Here is a 20,561-nt window from a genome sequence, read left to right as displayed (position 1 = left end):
TTATAAAGGTATACATATGACATATATACCTTTGTATGTATTTACATACACATACAGAAAGAAAATATGCACTCTCTCAATATATAAAAAACACCCCAAGCTTACTTGAAGTAACAGAAATGCATTCTGACCATGTGTTTTTTAAGTAAAAATTACTTTCATTATGTTCCAGAAGCATGAAACACAAGGCAGATAATTGGGGGAAAAAAAGAGAAAGAATACAAAAATAGAACACTCCTTTTATTTATAATTATTTACGGTGGTATAACCTTTTAGGATAATTTAAAGGTTGTTTAGCTGAGTGAGATTCTAAGGATGTATTTGCATTGAAGCAAGACAAGAACCATGACCCCTGCAAGGCTTTAAGATTACAGTTTCTTGTCTCAGAGGTGTTGATGAAGTCAGGGAGAATGAAGATTTTAGCTGGCCTACCAAAGAAAAGAAGACTGTACTCTTCCTTGTGGCTCACCTTTCCAACACACAAAAGACAACAAAGGGGTTAAACAACTCTAACCTGCCCCAGTTCCCATTCAGGGAATGTTGGGTGCAAAGATTTCACTGCTCTGGAACACAACTAAGGGGCAACTAAAGGACCTCAGCTTCTCCCTGCCTTCAGTGGACTCTGCATGAAGTCTCAAGAATGCTTACAAAAATCCAGGCATGTAAATAGCATCAGACATTCAGTCAGAAGTTCTTCCACAATGTATTGCTCTGGTTCTGCTGCATGCCTGTGACAGCCTCTCCCCCAGTTGTGCAGGCACAATTTGAGCACTTGTGCACACATCTGTGAGCTTAATGCTGGTCCCCACACTGAGCCCACAGGGAAATAAAGCTGATTTTCTACAGCCACAATGGGCTTTAATCCATGCCATGCCAGCAACAGTGATGTGCTCTTGGTGCTAAAGATGCCATGCATGTATATGAAGTTGCTCCTAGTCTCAAAATTAAACATCACAAGGATGTTTAATTTTACCTTTACAACCAAGGTAAAAAAATCAGTAATGAAGCTTCCAGTACCTGGAGTACCTGGAGAGCTGTGTTCTTCAAGATATTCCATCTCAGGTAACAGTGGGGGGTGGGGGGGCAGGGTTGGGGTAATTATTCTGTTTTGATTTTATTTGTGTTTAGGGGGAGGGGGTGGTTGTTTGTTTGTTGGTGTTTGTTGAAATACTCCTTATTTTGGGGATGGCAGACATGCTACAACTACTGAGTATCCTGTGGCACAGCAGCTGTGAGTGGGAACCCACAGCTCACCCCAGCAAGCTCTGCTCTAAAGGAGTATGGAGAGAGGCAGGATAAGATGTATTAGAAGATGTTTCACCATGCTACATCCTCTGAATCCAAATTATTTTTCCCTTGTGAGAGACTGCCCTCTCTACACTATAGCTCTCTTTAAAGTGGTGTAAGCATTTAATCAGCGAGTGTTTAATCAGGCTTTTAAATATTCAAGCTGAGCTAATATATTAAGCTCACCAATACTTTTTGTAACATTTACAAGGTGATTTCCTTAACGGCTTTAGTTTCTAGCTAGCTCCTTTAAATCCCTTTCATTGAGCCAGAGCACATGATTTCATTCACACTTTAAAAGCTTTTCCTACACATGCCTTTCAAAGTGATTTGTCTGAATTAGACATATTAATGGTATCTAAATTCTATGCATTACTCATTACTACAAACTATGAAGTATCATTCAGGAGTTAACACAATTATCTGCTAAACTGCAAAACAGCTCTTGTCAATACTGACACTAAGTAAAATACATTTGCATGCCCTCTTTTATTGAGATAAAAATAAATTTGGTATATCTAATTACACATAAAACTATTTAAGTTGTATCAGAAAGGGTTCTTGCTTTAAACATATTTTTAACCTTTTTTTCCCCTTTATTAACAGTCTGTACAGAGTGCTTGCACTATATTCACTTGAGATCCATCTATATGCTTCTGCACAGGACAAATCAAACCATAAAATATTAGCAGGATCTGGATTTTGTATTCAAATGGCTCATTCTCCAGCAAAACAACATCTTATTTTTCCTGTATACTCAATTTTTGTTTTCCTTAAAAGAACTCGGAAAACAAATGTGAATCTAAAAATATGGCACATGCCACAAACCCCTCAGACAGCTCATATAGTGACAGTTGCAGAGAACAGAGTTCTGCTGCTGAAAGAATAGAAAGAAATAGATTTAAAAGGAGGCAGTGAATCAAAAAACCCTGCCTTCAGCTTGATGCCAATAAAAACCAGAATCACTCAGTTCCTTTGGATTGTTTTCTATTTATTTTCTTTTCTTTTATGCAGTTAATATTTTAGGAAATTGTTGGGTTTTTTCTCCCCCCTTTTTTGTCACCACAGACACTCCCTTTAGGCAACCGTGCATCAACAATCTTCCCACGTTCAAAGTCGGCTACATCTGTTGCTCTTTCCCATTGTTGAAAATTCCTGCCTTAATCCTATTTGACTTTATTCATGCAAAGGTCATCCTGAATTCAACAAATGGAGGAGCGATAGCAGGCACACTGTTGAACATGGCTAAAAAATGCTCTTGTAGAACATGCAGCTAGTGTGCCGGCACTATCGCACAAGGACTTGCTTTATTATGCAGCCCCTTGTCACCAGAGCTCTGTTGCACTATGAATTGGCAACATATTTCTCCTTGCAACTCAGGAATACAACATTTTCCTTCTAACTGGCATGATTTGCTCTCCTTTTAAAAAGGTTTGTGCTTCACTTGCATTTGCTGGTGGGTATGAGTGCAACATACGCATAGAATACATGAGCGTTTCATATGCCCTAAGGCTTCTGGCACCAGTGGATTCCCTTTTTCTCCTGGATTTTACCTCTGAATACATCTAGCTTCACAAATCTATTTCACTCACCTGCCCACCTAAAACTAATGGTGATCACAATTTTAAATAAATTAGGCAAAATTCTATCTAAAAATACTCCTACAAAGCAGGGTAGAACAGCTAATACAAACACCTCATTTTAGGGCAATCACTGCACTGCTGATTTGCTTACAAATGCCATCTATTTTGGTTTTAGACTTATTTTTCTTTCCCAGCAACAAAAAGCATTCCGGCTTAGAGCTGTGATTTATTCCTAAGCTTAAGTATCTGACCCAAACCAAAGAACATTTAGCAGGAACAGTGAATTAGCAAGCAAACCAAAGTTAACTATCAGACTGATTTATGAAGGGAAGATAATTATTTTTGTAATATGTCCATAACTCATCATGACAGAAGCAAAGGAATATTTATTCATGCACACTAATTTCCAATTTGAGGTGCTTGCCAACCATGATGAACCAAACCCATCCCTCAGGCAAGCTGAGAACCAGGCACATTGTTAATGTGTTCCTTTCACTGAGTGCTGCACCAGGGGCCATGGATGGACCATGGATGGTGGAGAGAGCACCCAGGACTTTATCTAAACCAGCCCCAGATCAAGGTAACGGCTAAAAGGCAAATTCTTAAAGGCAATGTCAACTTCTATAAATTGCATTGAGTTCCTTGTTAGGTGCAAGGGAACATTGGAAAGAATTAAGTTTTTATTTGAAAAGTTTTCCTGTACTCTGCTCGTGTGGTTCTTGTTAAGGAACCTGATAATAAGGCATTAAAATTGTACAGAAAAAGGACAGATTTTTTTCAGTTTTTTGTTGCAAAGATTTTGAGGATTTTTGTTTTGATGATGGTTGAAAAAGGTCTTAGGAGAGAAGAAGTGTTCCTTCTTTCTTCTACCTTTTAAAGAGCAAAGCTTGACCTAAACATGGGTCTGTGAAGCCCAGCCTGAGAATCAAAGCCCTGCAGGTGACAAAACAGAGGAAGGTGCTCCTCCAGCACCAACATCAGGAGCCCATGGCCTTGTGCCACCTGCCTGCCTCCCCACAGCTCCCTTCTGACAGAGAAGTGAAAGCAAACAACTCACAGGAAATAGAATAAAATAAAAGGCCCTCACTGGAGATAAGGATTTTCAGATGACATCTCTCATCTCTCAGAAGCTGGCCTAGATCTCACCAGAGCTGTCATTCAGCTGGTTGGGCAGGCCAGGACTGCTCTGGCTGTCCAGCCAGTGGCTGTGCCTAATTCCCTTGTCCTCTGGGAGGGAAACCAAACACTGCCATGGAAGTGCTGATATTTAGGAACTGCAGCGCTCCAGAAATCTCAACGCACCTTTTCCACAACTACTTGAAGTAGTGTTTTATGACAACAAATCTGAGATGTATAATTTGTAAATGTAAGTTTAAATTTAAAATATGAAAAGTGAGGCCTGGAATGTCACAATGCTGGTGCAGTTACCAGACTTTACTTGCACAGACATTTTGCAGAAGTGGTAACTGGTGCAACCCAGAACTGCTGCAGGCACTGACAAAGTTTCCATCCATTTCAGTAGGAGCTACACTGCACCAACAATGCACAAATACCTTAAAGAGTAATTATGAAAATGACAGAAGCAGTCAAGCATTTATCAACCTGGGCATTATTTATATTAATTTGCAATGAAAAATATTTTTCCAGGACAGCTCTGGAGACTTGCTCTCTTCATCCCCACTACTAATAAGGACCAAAAGAAGAAGCAGTCAAACTCATAAGTAGCAGCACTTAAAGTTGCCAAATCAAGTGTTCAAAGATTATGGTTACAAATACATTTTTATTAATACCCTTTGTATAATAGTATATATATATTTGAATAAAATCAGAGGTCCACAAGAAATCCACTTCCAGATTACTGTAAGCTAATGCTTTTGAGTCCTCAGTGAGAGTCACCTAAGATCTGATCTTACAGAGAGATGTTTGTTTTAGGATAGTTCCTGTGACACAAAAGAGCACCCTGTCAGCTGCATGGCACTACAGTCAGGCCAGCAGCTCTGCTAATTTATCCGGGTTGGATGCAGCCGTGAACTTGAGAAAAAAAACAACCAACAATAAACAAACCACCACAGTCCAAAATCTGGTTCAAGAGATCAGCTTAGCACCATACATAAGGAATTCATGACAGAGGGAAGGATCCCATTCCCTGCTCCTGGACAGCACTCAATAGCCACAGAAAGCAGTGCCTTCTGCTGGCCCTTGGCTCAGCACACAGCCTGCACTGGCTCCCTGCAGAGCAGAACATCCAGTGTGGCAGAGCCACCATGTGAGGATCCATCCATTCCATCCAGGCGATGCTCCAGCTTCCAGGACAGAGAGAGAAGGAAGGGGCTGAAGATGGAAGCAGCTCAGCTCTGCCTCCAGCCCTGGGCAAAACTCCTGCTGCAGAACATTTGGGCAAATTGTTGAGGGTTTTAACCTCCAAATTCTGAAGGAAGCATCTCTCTTAGAGATACTGAGACTATAGAGAAGCACCTAAATTTTTGACAGCATGGGCACAAGATACCTCAGTCAGAAGGGCAGAAAGCCACACACAGAACATGGAAAGGCTTGGTTTCCTCTATAGTCTTGATGTCCAACAGTGGGTTCCTGTTGGCACCAGTCATGGAAATAATATGAGGGCAACATAGTAAAGTTCACAAACACCATTTAAAACTCATGAAAACAGTAATAAGGAATTGCTTAAGTATTGGATTAAAAATGGAGCCTCTTTTTACTCTTTAACACCTGAAAAGCAGCAAGTTGAATGACTTTTCTGTGCTTCCATATGATCATCTCACTATCTCTCTGTTCATATCATGTGTGCAGCTTGTTTTTCTTCTTATTAAAAGAAAATATGTCTTTGGGCCGCATGTAAAGGCAGAATTTCCTAAAGCGGCTTTTTTTTTTTGCTTAAGTTCATTACAGTAGACTGTATTCATCCTCCAATTCCACCCAGTACCTTCCAGGCCCTCCTCGGGCTTGAACCATCTATCTACAGAGGGAGTGACAAAGATCTCATGAGAAGGAGCTGTACAATTCCTTGGCAGCAAATGTGAAGCTGAAAAGAAGCAAAATTATTGAAGAAGATGTTCCAGAGAGCTGGGAAGTTAATATGTAAATGGACAATTGGAGACAGTGAGAGACCTTCATCTTCTGTGTGGAATTCTGTCATTCCTCCACTCAGCTGCATTACTGTGCCTGTGTTTTAGGATGAAGTCTTCCTACTGTTTGATAACATAGCTTTGATAATCTTGAGGTAAATAAAAGTGGAGAAAACAAGCAACTGGAGACTTTAGGATCTCTGATATCTTGGGAGCTGTGAGGGAATATGTCACTTCTCCCCATTCCACTAAACCTACCTGTTTTGCCCTCTAAGTATTTATTCTGGGTTAGAATGAATGAGAAGGAGAAAAAAATTACAGGTTCCTTCTTGTTCCCTTGAGAAGTATCTGAGAATTTCTCTTCCTTCATAAGGAAGTAATTTGTACCTCCTTTGCTGCTTGAAGGACAAACTGTCTATCAGGCAGAAATCTTTCTGGACAGCCTGAACATCCTGAAGCATTGCAGATACACAGCAGATTACCAGGGATACTGGATTGAGATGGATTACCACATCTCATGCAGAAAATGATTCTGTATTTCCTGTAAATGTTTCATTGGAGCTTAAATCAGCTAGCTTGTCTGGCATGAGAGAGCAGATTATTACTTGGCATGCAAAACAATTAATTTTAGTTTTAAAATGACAGACAGAGAGAACTTTAACAATGATGGTGACAAACAGAGATGTTACTATTGGCTTTGGACTGCTATGAGAATGTGTATTCTCCTCTTCCACTGACTTAAAAGGCCATCACAAGTTCTTGTCTAAAAGCACCAAAACCAATTCCTGTGTTTTCATGACTACCAGCAACACCATGATCTTGACAAAGGCAAGAATGGTGTATACAATAATGATAGTCTTAAGCTGATTTATCCTCCTCTCCTGGTGCCGTACACTTTCATCAGTTGCAAGGCATAAAAATCCATTCAAAGTAAACTTCAAAAAGCATCTTGTGGTCTGGTATCAATTTTATGTCTGTTCATATAATCATGCATTGCCAGAGAAAGATCTATCCCCAGGATGGAGTGTAGGAGCCTCATTCACTGGGGGATTCTGGGCAGGCAGGTGTGAGATGGAGCTCTGAGGGCTCCCAGATCCCAGGCTGGCAGCTTGTCAGCCGGCAGCAGTTACTCTGTAAGGAATGTGTTTAACCAACACAGCCTTCCAGACCCTGAAGATGGGAGAAAGGATGTGAGACCAAGCTGGATTCACCAAATACAACATACCTGTTCACTTTCAGTAGGTTAATGGTAATGACAGAAACCTGATGGATTCATAAGGCATCAACATGAGCTTTGGCTAAAGTCTGGCAATAAACTGAATACACCAAATCCCAAGAAAAGCCTCTCTCAGAATTGTTTCTTGAAAGTGAAGGGCGTATACTATCCTTCAAAGGAGTCAATGAGTAAATGTCAATCCAGTGCAAGTATTTTCTTCTAACATTTAAATATAACTCTATGGTTGAGGACCTGTTTCCTCCTCCCTAGTAAATAACTTTTTACTCCCTACATAAATTCAGTGCCATTCCTGCCCCTTCATTCTCACAAAGACAATAAAATCCTTGATTTTACAGAGACAGATTGTTTTAGCTCCTCTACTGTAAGATACAAGTGCCAGCTCTGGGACTGATCTTCTTTCAAATAAATTCAACACAACACAGAGAAGAGCAGAAATCTGAAATTGGCTGAGATTTCACACTGCTGAAGTTCATATGTATATTTTGTAATCAGATAAAACAATGATGAGCACTGATATGCATGCTATATACTGGTCTGATAACACATTTTGAGCCTGAGACCATATTTGTTTTCCACAAAGTCAACAAGTGGGAGAAATTTGAAGTCTCTATCACGTCTGTGAAAGGCAGAACCTGGTTATCCAAACCATGCAAAGAGCAGTAACATGTGTGACAGTAACAAGCCAAACAAGGCTTCAGCACTGCTGGGCTTGACAGCACTGAAGCAGTCTGATGACTGAAGAGCTTAATTACAGCTTTGCACTTTGTCAGACTCACCTAAATAGAGTCAGCATACCATCGTTTTCAAGTCATTTGAGATGATTAACTGTGGGGTAACTCCAGATCTCAGACTCTGCATTGTAAGCTCTCTCTCATGACTCAGATTCATTTGGAGGAGATACACAATACAGGAGAGAATTAAGATATTCCTTAAGGGAGTGTGAATAGATAAAAAAATTTGAAAGCAAAGCTTCCTCCAAGCTCAGATATGGCAAATACTGAGCTAATTCTGTGGGCTGAAGAGCTGGACCTTAGTGTTAAACCCTGTCTTATTTAAGACAGGTAACTGACCCTTCCTCACCAGTACAGCTGACAGGGGATCTCCAAGTATCAAAAGGACCTGCTCAAGGGGAAGACACTGAAAAGGCTTGGAAAGGGTTTGCTACTACAGGTAACTGACTGTTCATCACTCAATAAACTTGTTGGTGTGTAGATGGCAATGACAGCATTTGTGTTTTTTTGGATTCAGCCAATGTGATGAATGCCACTAGCATGTGAAGGAAAAATGAGCAACAAATACTCTGTCAAAGATTTGCAGAGGAGCTTTTGGAATATTTTCTCTTAAACTCTGAAGTTCTAATATTAATGCTGTGTTTGTGTAGTTTAAAGATGAGCATTTCTGCTCCACAGGCACTTCCTATGACAACAACCAAGACAGGGAACTGAATTCCCTGAAACCACTTAGCCTCTGGTACAACTCCCAAAACTTTCTGTGCACAGCAAACTTGGACAAAACACTGACTACAACACGATTTAACTTCCTTTACCTAAGTTTACCTCTATAGGACTATTCCCTTACATAAGGGCATGTACTAAGTTCATGTTTGTATAGTGCCTATACTTTTGGATGGAAGTTTTTCCAGAGTTGCTAAATATTTTCTCTATTACTGAGCAATAATAGAGAAAGTCAGTTGTGCCAAAGTCATTTGTGCCAACACTCTAAGTCCCACCTGGACACTATTTTGTACTGCTCTGTGTGAAAACGGTTTCTTTTCTTTTAAATGCCAGTACTTTTCCAAATTTCAAGAAGCATTCCAAGTAAAGTGCTTTTGATCTGAGTGCAAAACAATTCAAGCACAGAAAAAAGACTATGCTCACAGAAAGCTTTCTGCATTGCAAGTGACCGTACAATATTTTAACACACCCACTCACCAAAACTTTCCACTGTAATATAATGAACCAGGACATTACATCTGCGTTGGAGCCTTCCTTAATGTATCCTATCCTCCAAAATCCTGTTAAAAAAATTAATTAAAGCTTTTCTATAAAAGAGCATGTGAGCACTGAGCTCTGCCGTCCCTCCCAGCCCTGATGTAAATCAGTGTTTCAGCGCATGGACCTGTGCTGGTCTCAGCTGTGCCTCAGGGTCAGGGGCAGAAAGGTGGGCTGCAAGCAGGCAGGCACCAAAATATTCACCAAGTATAGTGAACACCACACAGAAAAGCAGGAACCACCTGACTGTCCATAACAGCACAGTCTTCTCAGCAAGTTTGATCCTGAATCTTTTCTAAATCAATTCCACCTTTCAGACACTCTAAAGCTTTATCTAGGGCAGACAAAAATTGCAACAACCAAACTCAGTAGTAACATGTTATTTCAGCACAGCAAAGACATGTATGAAGCACAGACACACATTTCCTTGAATGCATATCTGTAAAAACACACCTCCCAAACAATGAGCAAGGGGAACAGGATTTCCACCAAGCAATCCGATAAAAATCTCCACAAATGTCTTTTCACAGCCTTGGTAGTACCAGAAAGCTTTGCTTTGGCCATTTTGCTTTGACCCAAGAGCCAGACTCCACCAGAAATCAAATAATGTGTCACTTTTCATGCAGAAACTCATACAGAAACTCCAGCTAACAGGACTGAATCCCATCTCAGAGCATTATAAAACGGCTCTGCTTTGATTTCATATATCCCTGCTGGTGGTTTTGCATATGAATAATAACTTGTGAAGTGTACTTGTAGTCTCACTCCACTGTTTTGTTCTGCATTGAGCAGACAGAGATTAGATTTCTGGTCTCATACTCTTTAGCCTGAGTGAGTGGTAAAACGACAACAAATCAGAGCCTGAGTGGACAAGGACATGTGAGCAATCTGGCTGAGTAATTACACACTGAAATGACAGGTATGACAAGTAGCTTCTCTCAATTCTGAAACTGAAGTACAGCAGCTCTGATTCAAGGCAAACCAGATGATAATGTGCATCCATTGGGTAAGACACACTGGAAGGGAGGCACTCTGTCCTCATCTTCCTGCCTTTAAAACAATGTAAGACATTCATTTCTAAGAAAGGTCCATTAACTTATACTATTAAATGTTTATTTTGTTTAAAGAAAAGACACAAGTGTTGCTAACTGCTGAAACACTGGAGTTGAAATCCACACTGACAGAAGTTGGCTGTGTAGTAATACATTTGTAGTAATAAAACACCCACAGCTCTTCCACTGAAACTAACTCTAAACAGCTAACCTAGTTAGCTGTTGGTAAACCTAGTAAACCTAGTAAACAGGTAATCTGATTTAAAGTAGACTTTTTTTTTTCAATTACTTTAACATAGCTTTGGAATTGGACATATATAAATCCCAATACAAATATACAGTACTAAGCTTTTAAAACCCAGATTTATGACAGAAATGTGGAGACAGACTCTTCAACAGGGGCAAGGCTTAGGAGCATTACAATAGATAGATCAGGACAAAGCACTGTTCAATGTGATTTTCTTCCTTCTCCATGGCATATCCAGCTGTCCTGTAACATTGGTTACTAGAAGACTCTTTTCTTTGAAACTGCAGTTGCTGTTACTGTTGTCATTAAACCCTTAAAGAAAAAATACCAACTCCTACTGTTGCACCCTCCCTATCAACCAAGTGAACAGAGACAAGCCAACACCTTATTAAGCACTGGCAAAGCTTTAAGATGCCTGCAGAAACTAACAGGATGTTTACAATGCACAGAAAGGTACTCTTATGAACAAAGAAAAAATTTTGGTAGGAAAAGCTTACCTTAGGAGAGGAGGAAAGCTCCCTTGATGCAGGAATTGCTGACATGTTCTCACCCATGCCCATCTCTGTCTTTGGCAAGAGGTTTGGGGGTTCAGGAGCCTTTCTTTTCATCTTCTTTTCTGGTTCTTGCAGAGCAACTTTAATTAAAGCAGGGCTTGATTTTGGTTCATAAAATGGATTTGATCTAATTAAAAGAAGGGAAACACATTTCTTTGCTATCTCCTTGGAAATAAAACCAAAAATAAGACCTGCTTAGGGAAGTCAATGACTAAAATGCTTTTATTATCCCACATAAGAATGTTTTACCTTTATACACTTTTAAACACTACATTTTCATACAGTTGAAAAGTGAGTTACAACAGCTAAAACTGCATTATTCAGTCACAATTTCCGTATTTTTTACAGAGTGCTATAAATTGCTGAAGTTTTATCAACTGCATAAAGCTAACTCTCCAATTATACTTCACTATCTATCAAAGAGTGATCTGATTTTATGATAAGATCAAAACCAAAAAATGTGAGCGAAGCTGCTGGGTGTTTAACACTCTAATGAACAGGACAAAGACAGCTTGATGAGAACAATTAAGAATCAGGCAACTGGCACAGCCATGCTCCCACAGGGCTTTAGAGGCCTCACTCTGGGCTGTCCAGTTTTGGAAAGTTTGGCCTCCGTGGGTGCATGTTCAGCCTCAGTGTATTTCAAACTCTGCAGCTTACAGGTGCCACACCATTTTAAGAAAACATCTTAGGTAATGGAACAGAGTAAGAAAACCACATCTGACTTGTACATATCTCTCTGCAGAAACCAGTAGGCATCACCTATTTTGAAAGTGGTTTTTATAACTAAACCTTATTTGAGAATGTTACAGAGTAAACATCTTCCACCAAGTAGATGCAGTCCAAAGAATTATCCTTCACTTGGGTGTTTGTGTACCAACTCTGCATTTGTACCACCCTAAGTAAATACCTCCACAACCAAATTCTGCCAAATTTTATGTTAGCTTGATACATCAAGTATCAATCAATCAATAATATATAAAATAATGGCTTCTTCTACAGCAGCTTTGTATCCTGCTAAGGATACTTAAGGGAATCTTTTTTGCACTGAACTATTTCATTATTAATACTATTTGCTTTTCACATTTTGCAATCCAAAACTGGACAGTTAGTTATGAAATGGATACATTAATTTATTCTTTTCCAGTCCCTCTTTCCCCTGCAACATGTATTTATCTCATATCTCAAACTATGATTCTAACAATCTATCTGCATACAGTTATTATATGCAGTGTATCCAACCACAACAAATAACCTCGGTCCCTTGAAGTCCCTAAGAATTCAACTCTGGATGGAAACACTAATGCATTAAATAAAAGTCTACCTGGCTAGATCCATTAACAAATCCCTTTCAGGATCAGAGTCACTATTTTTAAGAGTATACACTATTTTTAAGAACTACAACAGCAGCAATAATCAACTATTCAGTAATAATCAACTATTCATGTTGCTTTCCACACAACATCAAATTTCTCTCCTTCCTTTGTACTCGCAGTATAAAAACATCTTTCAGTCTCTGAAAACAGACAAACTTTAGACTTTATTTTAATGCAATTTACAGTAATCCTGTTTTCACTGGGAAAAAGCAAGCAATTAATAACCCACACCACAGAAATCTACTTTTGAAAGGCAACGTTTACCAAAGCACGTAAGTGAAAATCCGGCACAAAATCTCCAGATCTTTCTAACAATCTGCTGCTTCTGCTCCTTACAGAAAAAGACACCCAACTCCTGAGGCAAAAGGAAAGACTAGCACTAAAATAACTCATTTGTTGACTGAAGGCAACTTCCAGGTGCTCCCACTTTGCTGCCCATCAAGTGCAAAGCCACCAGCACAATCAAAACTAAAGGCAACCAAAGGAACAAGTTAAATGGAAACAGAAGGGCGCTTTCTATGGGAGGCAGTAGGAAAAGGAGACATTCAGGCTGGAGTGGAGAATGCATCCAGCTGTCAGGAGCTCTAATTTAGCTGACAGCCCAGCTCAGCTGCCTTCAGACACCAGAGAGTTCAAAGGGAGGTGAAAATGAAGATAAAAGAGATAAAGGCTGAAGAACAATGCATTCTATGGGACAGCACAAGGTTTTTATTTAGTTCCACAAGTCAGCCTTTGGCACAGCCAACAGGCACAGCACGTTCGGCAGGAATTTACCTCTGAATTGGAAAGGTGTATTTGTAAGGTGTTAAAATTATTTTGGTGTGAGAAAAAACCCAACACCTTATCAATGAGAGTAAACAGGTCTGGAAGAACTATCTTTTGAATTTTTAAGCTCCAGAACTGCCTGCACTGCAGATGTCATCCTGAAAAATTGCTCTCTGCACCCACCAGAAGGAAGTGCTGAAAGGACTTCTTCCTCTAGAGAAGAACTTGCTTGAAAGCCAGGCTAAACCCTCACATTTTGGTCACAGAACAGACATGCACATGTGCTACCTTCTACCTTCCTCTCTGCACTACCCTTAATTTGCCTTACAAAAATTGAGCAAGATCTTTGAAAAATAATGTTAATACAGGAAAAAAAACCAACCAAAATGGTTCTGCCCTGAACAAACTATCAAGTTTGAAGTCATGAGGATCTGATATATGTAGTAGAGTTTGGTCCAACAGCTTCCACATGGCTCTAATAGAAATTAAGCATCTGAAAAGTCTGGTTAAAAAGAGCCTTAGCTAGAAAATATTAAAGCACTTTTTTTCTGAAGTCAACCCCATATTTACTGGTTCTGTGAAGTTATTTAATGGTTTCACACAAAATAATTTGTCTAAAGAGACACTAGGCTGTTCTCCACAAAATTTAAAGAATTCAGACCTGACAAGATACCTGGCATTAAACTTACTGCCAATGTGGTGGCTTGTGGCTTCTTGTGCAACAGGCAACTTCAGCAGATGGCAACTCGATAGCCTTGCCAATTACACAGCGTAATTCTAAGCCATACAATGATTAACGAGATAAGAAGCCACAGAGCCAAATGATATTGGAAAGCAAGTTTTATTCTGACCAATTTAAAAATTATTTTGATCGGTCTTACCAGTTAGCTGTAAAGAAATTTAAAAATAAACATTTTACTGAGCAGGAAATCCAAAGCTGTCAGCACGGCAGGTTAAAAGGTCAGGCAATTTTGCCAATCACAAGAACTAAGGTTGAAAGCATTATACATTAAGCAGTTGTGAGCTGTGCTATTTTCAAATAATTAACGCCACTAGGTGTGCCATCCTTCACTAACAGGTAGACATTAATGTATAAAATTCAGAAAGACAAAAGCAGAATTTTACACTATTGGTGAAATGTCCAAACTAACAAAATGTGTTCCTTATCTTTAGCTAGGTATGAGAATTTAGCCAGAGGAAGTATGTTTTGAGAGCACAGTTTTGCAGCAGAAAATGCACTGTCTCACCTAAGTCCCTCTGTGCCACGCAATGCCTCACAATGCTTATGCTCGTGACTGTGCTTTGTGTGTGTTATGAAGCATTAGCTCTCTTCACAAACATTAGTCAAATACATTTCAAAGAAGCAAATCACCCCAGGTAAATCCTTCACAGAGGTGCACTGAGGCCAAGTACCTTTTACATGATTACAGTGAGAGTCTGTTACAAAACTGGAGTCAGAGTTCAGCTCTTGGGGCACTTGGTGTAAGCTCCGAGTCCCGAATCAGAACTAGGGATCTGCCAGGGCAGAGTGACAGGGACAAGGCTCCTGATGCTAACTGCTGAGCCCATGCTCTCAGGACACAGCACTGCATTCCACATAAAAGGTAAGGGGGAAATGCCAAGCAGTACATTAAGTGAATTCCAATTAATAATTAAGACATGGGGGTAAAAATACATTGTATTTCCTGATAATCAATAAATCAGGGGCCTTCCATTTCTTCTGTTTCATGCCTTCCACCTACAGGTTCAAAAGGACACCTGGAGACAGCCCTTGACCAGTGGTAGTCGAAAATGAAAGAGAATTTTTAAAAACTCAAAAAACAAGATGTTATGAGAGAGGCTGAAAATAATATGCAAAGTTTTCTATTCTCATTATATGACTCAGTTGTTCAGCTTTGTCTTGAATACACTGCTCAGGCCAAGTCAACACATCTTAAAATAGACACATAGCAGAAGAAATAACAGGGTCCAGAGACGGGCGGTGGAAATGATTAGAGAGATGAAGAGACTTCTGTATGAAGAGAGATCGAAAAAGTTAGCACTCAGACAAGTGACAGGAAAGGTGAACATGCTATAGACAGACAAGATAACAAATGTTTATGACAGGTAAATCCAATATTACTAATTGCTGTTTTGATAAGCCAGCAGAAGAGACAGTATGGGATTGGAAAGGGAATTTATTTACAATCAACAGAAGAAACACATTGCATTAGAGAGCTTGTTTTCTTGTGGAACTCTCTGCCACAAATTGCCACAGAAACCTAGACTTTAGTAGGCTTGGAAGAAGATTACCCACTTATGCAGATAATAAACACATCAATATTCACAGCAGGTAAAAACAATACACACCTAGACATAAACCCTCATGACTGAGGGCACCCAAAAACCACTACATGGCACTGCCTGCAAAAATTTTGCCTTTGGTGCTCACCAGACCATGCCTTAGCAAAAGGCTAAATTTTTCTACTTAAAAATTTGAAAATTAAGGACACAAGATGTGGTAAAACAGTGTTTGTAGAGGTGATCCAATATTACATGTCCTGTGTTTCTAGACTGGACTTTTATCATTACACTCATTCCTCCAGAGTGTTTCAGTATAAAGATTCAAGGGTGCTCCTTGCCACACCTCTACCCAATGCACTCAACAAATGATCTCCAGGTCCTTTTGTATGATGTATTGCTCCTGTAACTTCAGAGGAAAACATGGAGAGAAAGACTACCTTGGGGGTCAGGACATAAAAAACTTTAAAATCAACTTTTTACATCTTTTATGAAAGTGTTTACTGACTCTTTATCCTTCCATCTTCCCATGGGACACTGCTTTATCATGAAAATACAGACCAGCTTTATGTTCAAGTAGAATCCACCCATGGATTTATCTTTATCTTTGGGGAAAAAAACAATGAAGCAAATGGAATTAAAACAAGAAGGAGGCTGTTGTTAACCAAGGGCTAAAGTCCAATACACAGCAAAAGGAAGGGTTACAATCCTGCCACAAGCCCCTTTGGCATAGATGTGCTTAGGGTGGAAATGGAAGTAGAAACAGAAAACAGAAAATTCTTCACTTCTCATCCATGCGGCTTTTTCTCTTTCTGCTCCTTTCAATCTTTGCTGTCCTCTATACCTCTATACCTTTGCTGTCCTGTATCTTGGTGGGTATAAAATGCACATATTTTTATTCCCTACAGACTCTGGTGACCAGGGAATGACCAGGAATGCCTGGTGTGGTTGTCAGTGTGATCACTCTGTGCTCTGAAGACACAGCAACCAGTGCTGCTTGTTCAGGCACTGTCCTGACAAATGGAGCTGGCAGAGGCATCATTCCCAATGCCCTTTATTTTTTTTTTTCTTTTATTTTTCACAGACCAAACATCAACATTAAATTCATGGCTACAGAGCTTTAAAAGGAAAAAACTGCAGAGCCCTTCATGTTTCTATTAGAGTGCCTGGGAATCCTTCCATTTCCTAGACCACAGCTACCTACAGAGAAACGGGAAGATGATGATACCATATCTCTGTTAATTCTGAAGCAATGCAAATGTCATGCCATGATAAATCTCATTAAATAATGTAAAATTAAATGTTAATTAGAATTGTTGTCTGTAAAATTGCTCAGATGTAATCACCATAAACTGTCTCATGAGTGGTGTGGTTGGTGACTAATGACCACAAACAAGGATTAAGGATGCACCTTCCAACCTCCCATGGAATTGCAAAAAGCTCTCCCTTCCTGATAGTTTCTATACTGTAATACAAGGCAGTCAGTGTGAGTTTATAAAAGTTTTATGTGTGGCCATGCTGAAAGAAACAACCTAAGTAAGTGCATATGGTGTTATTGTTCCCATTTATATTCAGTTTATGAGATTCTCAAAAATGTGCTATGCACATTGCAAAATGCTCTTCCTTTTTACATACTGCATCAAGATAAAACAAACTCCCTGTTATCATTGGCAAAAATTATTATTTTTTGTAGTAAAAATAATGGCAAAAAGGAGAGGAAGGCCCAAGGTCTTGCTCCTTTGATTTCTGGCTCATTTGCAATTGTCAGGGCATGAAGTGTCAGAAAGGTCCCAGACTTGTTCCCTATCAAGTTGTTTGCTATCAATAAGGCAAAGGAAAGTTCCTCACTGATCATGTTCAGATGAGTAGCATGACCTGGGGGTATGGTATTTCCTGTTGCTGAGCTGCCCAAGGATGAGTCTGTCCTAAGGAGGTGATTAAGGATCACCATGGTTCAACCCAATACACCTCAAGATTAAGCCAGGGATCCCACTACTAATGCCTGCAAAGCTGCTGAAAGATGGAGAATCATACTTACTCATCCAGCTCTTCCTCCTCAGCTTTAGAGGTATCTGCATAGAGGTATTTGCTCATATCCACTGGCCTGATGTTTTTCCTTTTTGCAGGTTGTGGAGGAGAATCTCTTACAATTCCAGGTGCTTCAGGTGGGTGATCTGGCTCATCAAATGGGTTTAAGTACTCTGGGGCATCTTCATCCTTGAAGGGATTGTAACTGTCACCATAGAAACTTTCGTCTGGCTTTGAAGATGAAGCTCTTTCAGGGTGGAGTTCTACCAAATAACAGCAACAAAAAAGAAAATTAAACAGATTTACAAATTAAAAATTTGAAACCATTTTATCAGATCTTTATATTTTAAAGGCATATGAAAAGGTCTGCTTCTTAACTCTCAATACATAAAGTTATAGCCTAAGGTGAATTTTCATGCTTGTTTATTCCAAAATAGGTCTTTCAAAAGGTCTTTTAATTTAGACTATATTGATTGAATAGGCTTCATTTTCTCACTTACTACAGCTCCTGCACCATCAGTTGTTAGTTTTCTTATTTGTCATATAAATGGCATCACAACAGATACAAAAACATTTTCACAAACTATTTGCCAATTTGTGTCCTAACAAAATGTTCCTAATTATTTATTTGAGATTTGAATAAATACAAAAGACATTCTATATTTTATAATAATACTGGATTTTAAAATGGTGATAGTAAGTAGGCGGCCTTTTAATTTCTTAAAATTACTGAATTAAAAATCAGCTATTAAGTATGACCAGTAATTACATATCAAAACACATGTGCGCCTGTTAACAATACATAATCTCACTGTAAAAATGGATTTAAATTAACCCTAAAGAGACAGATAATCAAATCACTCATCTTTTATTTGGATTGTACAACAAAAAGTTGTACAAGCTGGAGCTGCATGCTGTTCTCTGTGTAATGTCCTTTCTGCAGTGTCTGTTATTCTACACTGAATGGCTTCTGCATACTGAATAATGCCAATTCCCATACAGCAATACAACATTTGTAACAAAGACAAACAGGTAATGTTAATTTTACTGTTCTTGCAGCATCAAATAATCAGCAGCTCTGTTCAATACCAGATGTGATATACTTTCAAAATCCACACAAATAGGAACTTCAATGCAGCATCATTAAAACCTAACTTTCAATAACCATATCCATGTTATTCTTAACAACAAGTGTGTGCTTTTCAGAGGTATGGTTACTAAACCGGACTAAACATACTTCTAAGGTTAACAGAGCAACTCTAAAAGTTATTTGTGACAAGAGTTTAAAAAATAAAAAGATGGACTTCTAAGTGGATTTTTCACTGAAGAAATACTTGGGAAGATGAACTCTCTAGTCACACAATGAACAAAGGGAAGCACTGTGGTTAGGTGAGCCTGGATGGATGAGGTACCAAAGCTGCTAATCCTGGCAAATTGCTAGAAAATGTGAGAGTTCCCTACCCTGCCAGCAAACATCCAGCTCACCCTGAACCCAGCCATTAGCACAGCCCAAGGTGATGGAAAGCCCTACCCCATCCAGTGTGACCAGCTCCAACTTACAGTGTGAACCAGAGCCATTCCTAGCTGGATAGGAATATGATCCCTGACTTCACCTCTCTGTGCACTGGACTAGTCACTGGATCAGGGCAAAGGCTCAGAGCAGGAAAGGCTTTAGCTCTTCTCAGGGCTACAGAGATCCACCTGCAGCCTGTGGAGGAGACCCATGCTGGAACATGACCACACAGACAAACAACTGCAGGAAAATTCAGGGTGTGTGTTTGCAGTATGTCAGCTGTAGTGCATGTGTTCACTCCTACAACAGAGTAAATGCTTATCCCTTAAGAGAAGGGGATAAACTACTGGGAACTTATGCTGGGAGGAAGTGCAGTTACTGCACAGCAGTATGTGTATTAACCTAGGTTATGGGTGATGTGATCATAAGCCCACATCCTTTGAAGAAAGCTGTTTCAGAGAAAGCCACAGTGAAATAGCATTGAAGATCTATAGCTTAACTGAAAAGGGAAAAGAAAGCATTCAAGGCAGAAATTTTTTAAAGCATAAATATGATCAAATCAAGCAAGAATCCCTCAGAGTAGATGAAACAGAGCAGAGCCCAATATCTAAAATGTATCTGTTCATTTATTTTAAGCTAAACTAGAAAAGTGGTTCCATATAGACATAGGTCATTCTAGTCTCCAGCGCAGGTGGCCAAGGCCAACAAAAGCTTCACTCTGCTTGCCCTGAGATGTTCCTCAGTGTGGGTATTTGCAGCTGAGCTGACTCCTTGACACTCAAAGCTTACACATCCAAACTGTTTTTAAAGTCAGGGGAGTCAAATCCCACCCTCACTGTATACACAGTATATATTGTACACAGCATGCCTTGAAGCTCATGGTAGTCAGAATACTACTCAAATATGACCCACACATTTGGTGATTTGATGAACTAGAGCAAGCAGAAGTGCTCTGGAGATGTGTCCTCAGAAGACAGTTCCATACACAAAGCAAAAATAACTAATGAAATGCAGAAAAAAAGGACTAATACCTTGTTCAAATAGTGTGGTTTATTGACAAAGCTTTAACCAAACTTTTTACTATTTTAAACTTTGCTCAAATATTAGAATATTTTATCAAGAAAGTGGACAACCACAAACAGCTGCTTCTGCAATTCCATATGATGGATCATTGCACCTGCACATGAATCTGTTGATAAATACACATTATCATATCTGAGGGAAACCTTCTGGTAACACACAAGAAGGAAAGTCAGTAATACATCATGAAGTTAAAAATACTCAGGGAAACAATCTCTTAAAACTACGTTGTAAGCTTTTATTTTTAATTTGCTTTTAAGTGTCTCCTGGAAACAATGAGTTAAATGCTTGTTTAAATCTGATACATTTTAAGGGGCAATGCAAATGGTTTTTGCAATTCTTTCTATTTCAACACTGGATCAAGTGCTGTAACCCGAACTATGACAAAATTCTTTCTCTTTTTCATAGGCTCAACAGGAACTACACGTTTGGCCTTACACACACAGTGTTATGTATAAGTGCTCAGACACCTCTGGCTTGTTATT

At 39.3% G+C, this 20,561-nt stretch overlaps 1 protein-coding gene across 13 annotated transcripts in view; it reads right to left on the bottom strand.

Moving 5' to 3' along the window:
- The window catches only part of EHBP1 (EH domain binding protein 1), a 206,110-nt gene that overhangs the window by 94,240 nt on the left and 91,309 nt on the right, over positions 1-20,561 (bottom strand). For all 13 annotated transcript variants that reach the window (XM_074536969.1, XM_074536971.1, XM_074536972.1 and 10 more), the window contains 2 exons: positions 17,494-17,746; positions 10,978-11,161 (listed from right to left, as the gene is read on the bottom strand). In XM_074536969.1, coding sequence (XP_074393070.1) covers positions 10,978-11,161; positions 17,494-17,746 — 437 coding nt within the window. The remainder of the gene's footprint in view (positions 1-10,977; positions 11,162-17,493; positions 17,747-20,561) is intronic.

The sequence above is a fragment of the Zonotrichia albicollis genome, chromosome 3 (genome assembly GCF_047830755.1).
Source record: "Zonotrichia albicollis isolate bZonAlb1 chromosome 3, bZonAlb1.hap1, whole genome shotgun sequence".
NCBI lineage: Eukaryota > Metazoa > Chordata > Aves > Passeriformes > Passerellidae > Zonotrichia > Zonotrichia albicollis.
Note: the sequence above shows the minus strand (reverse complement) of the source record. Positions and strands in the feature narration are given on the sequence as shown.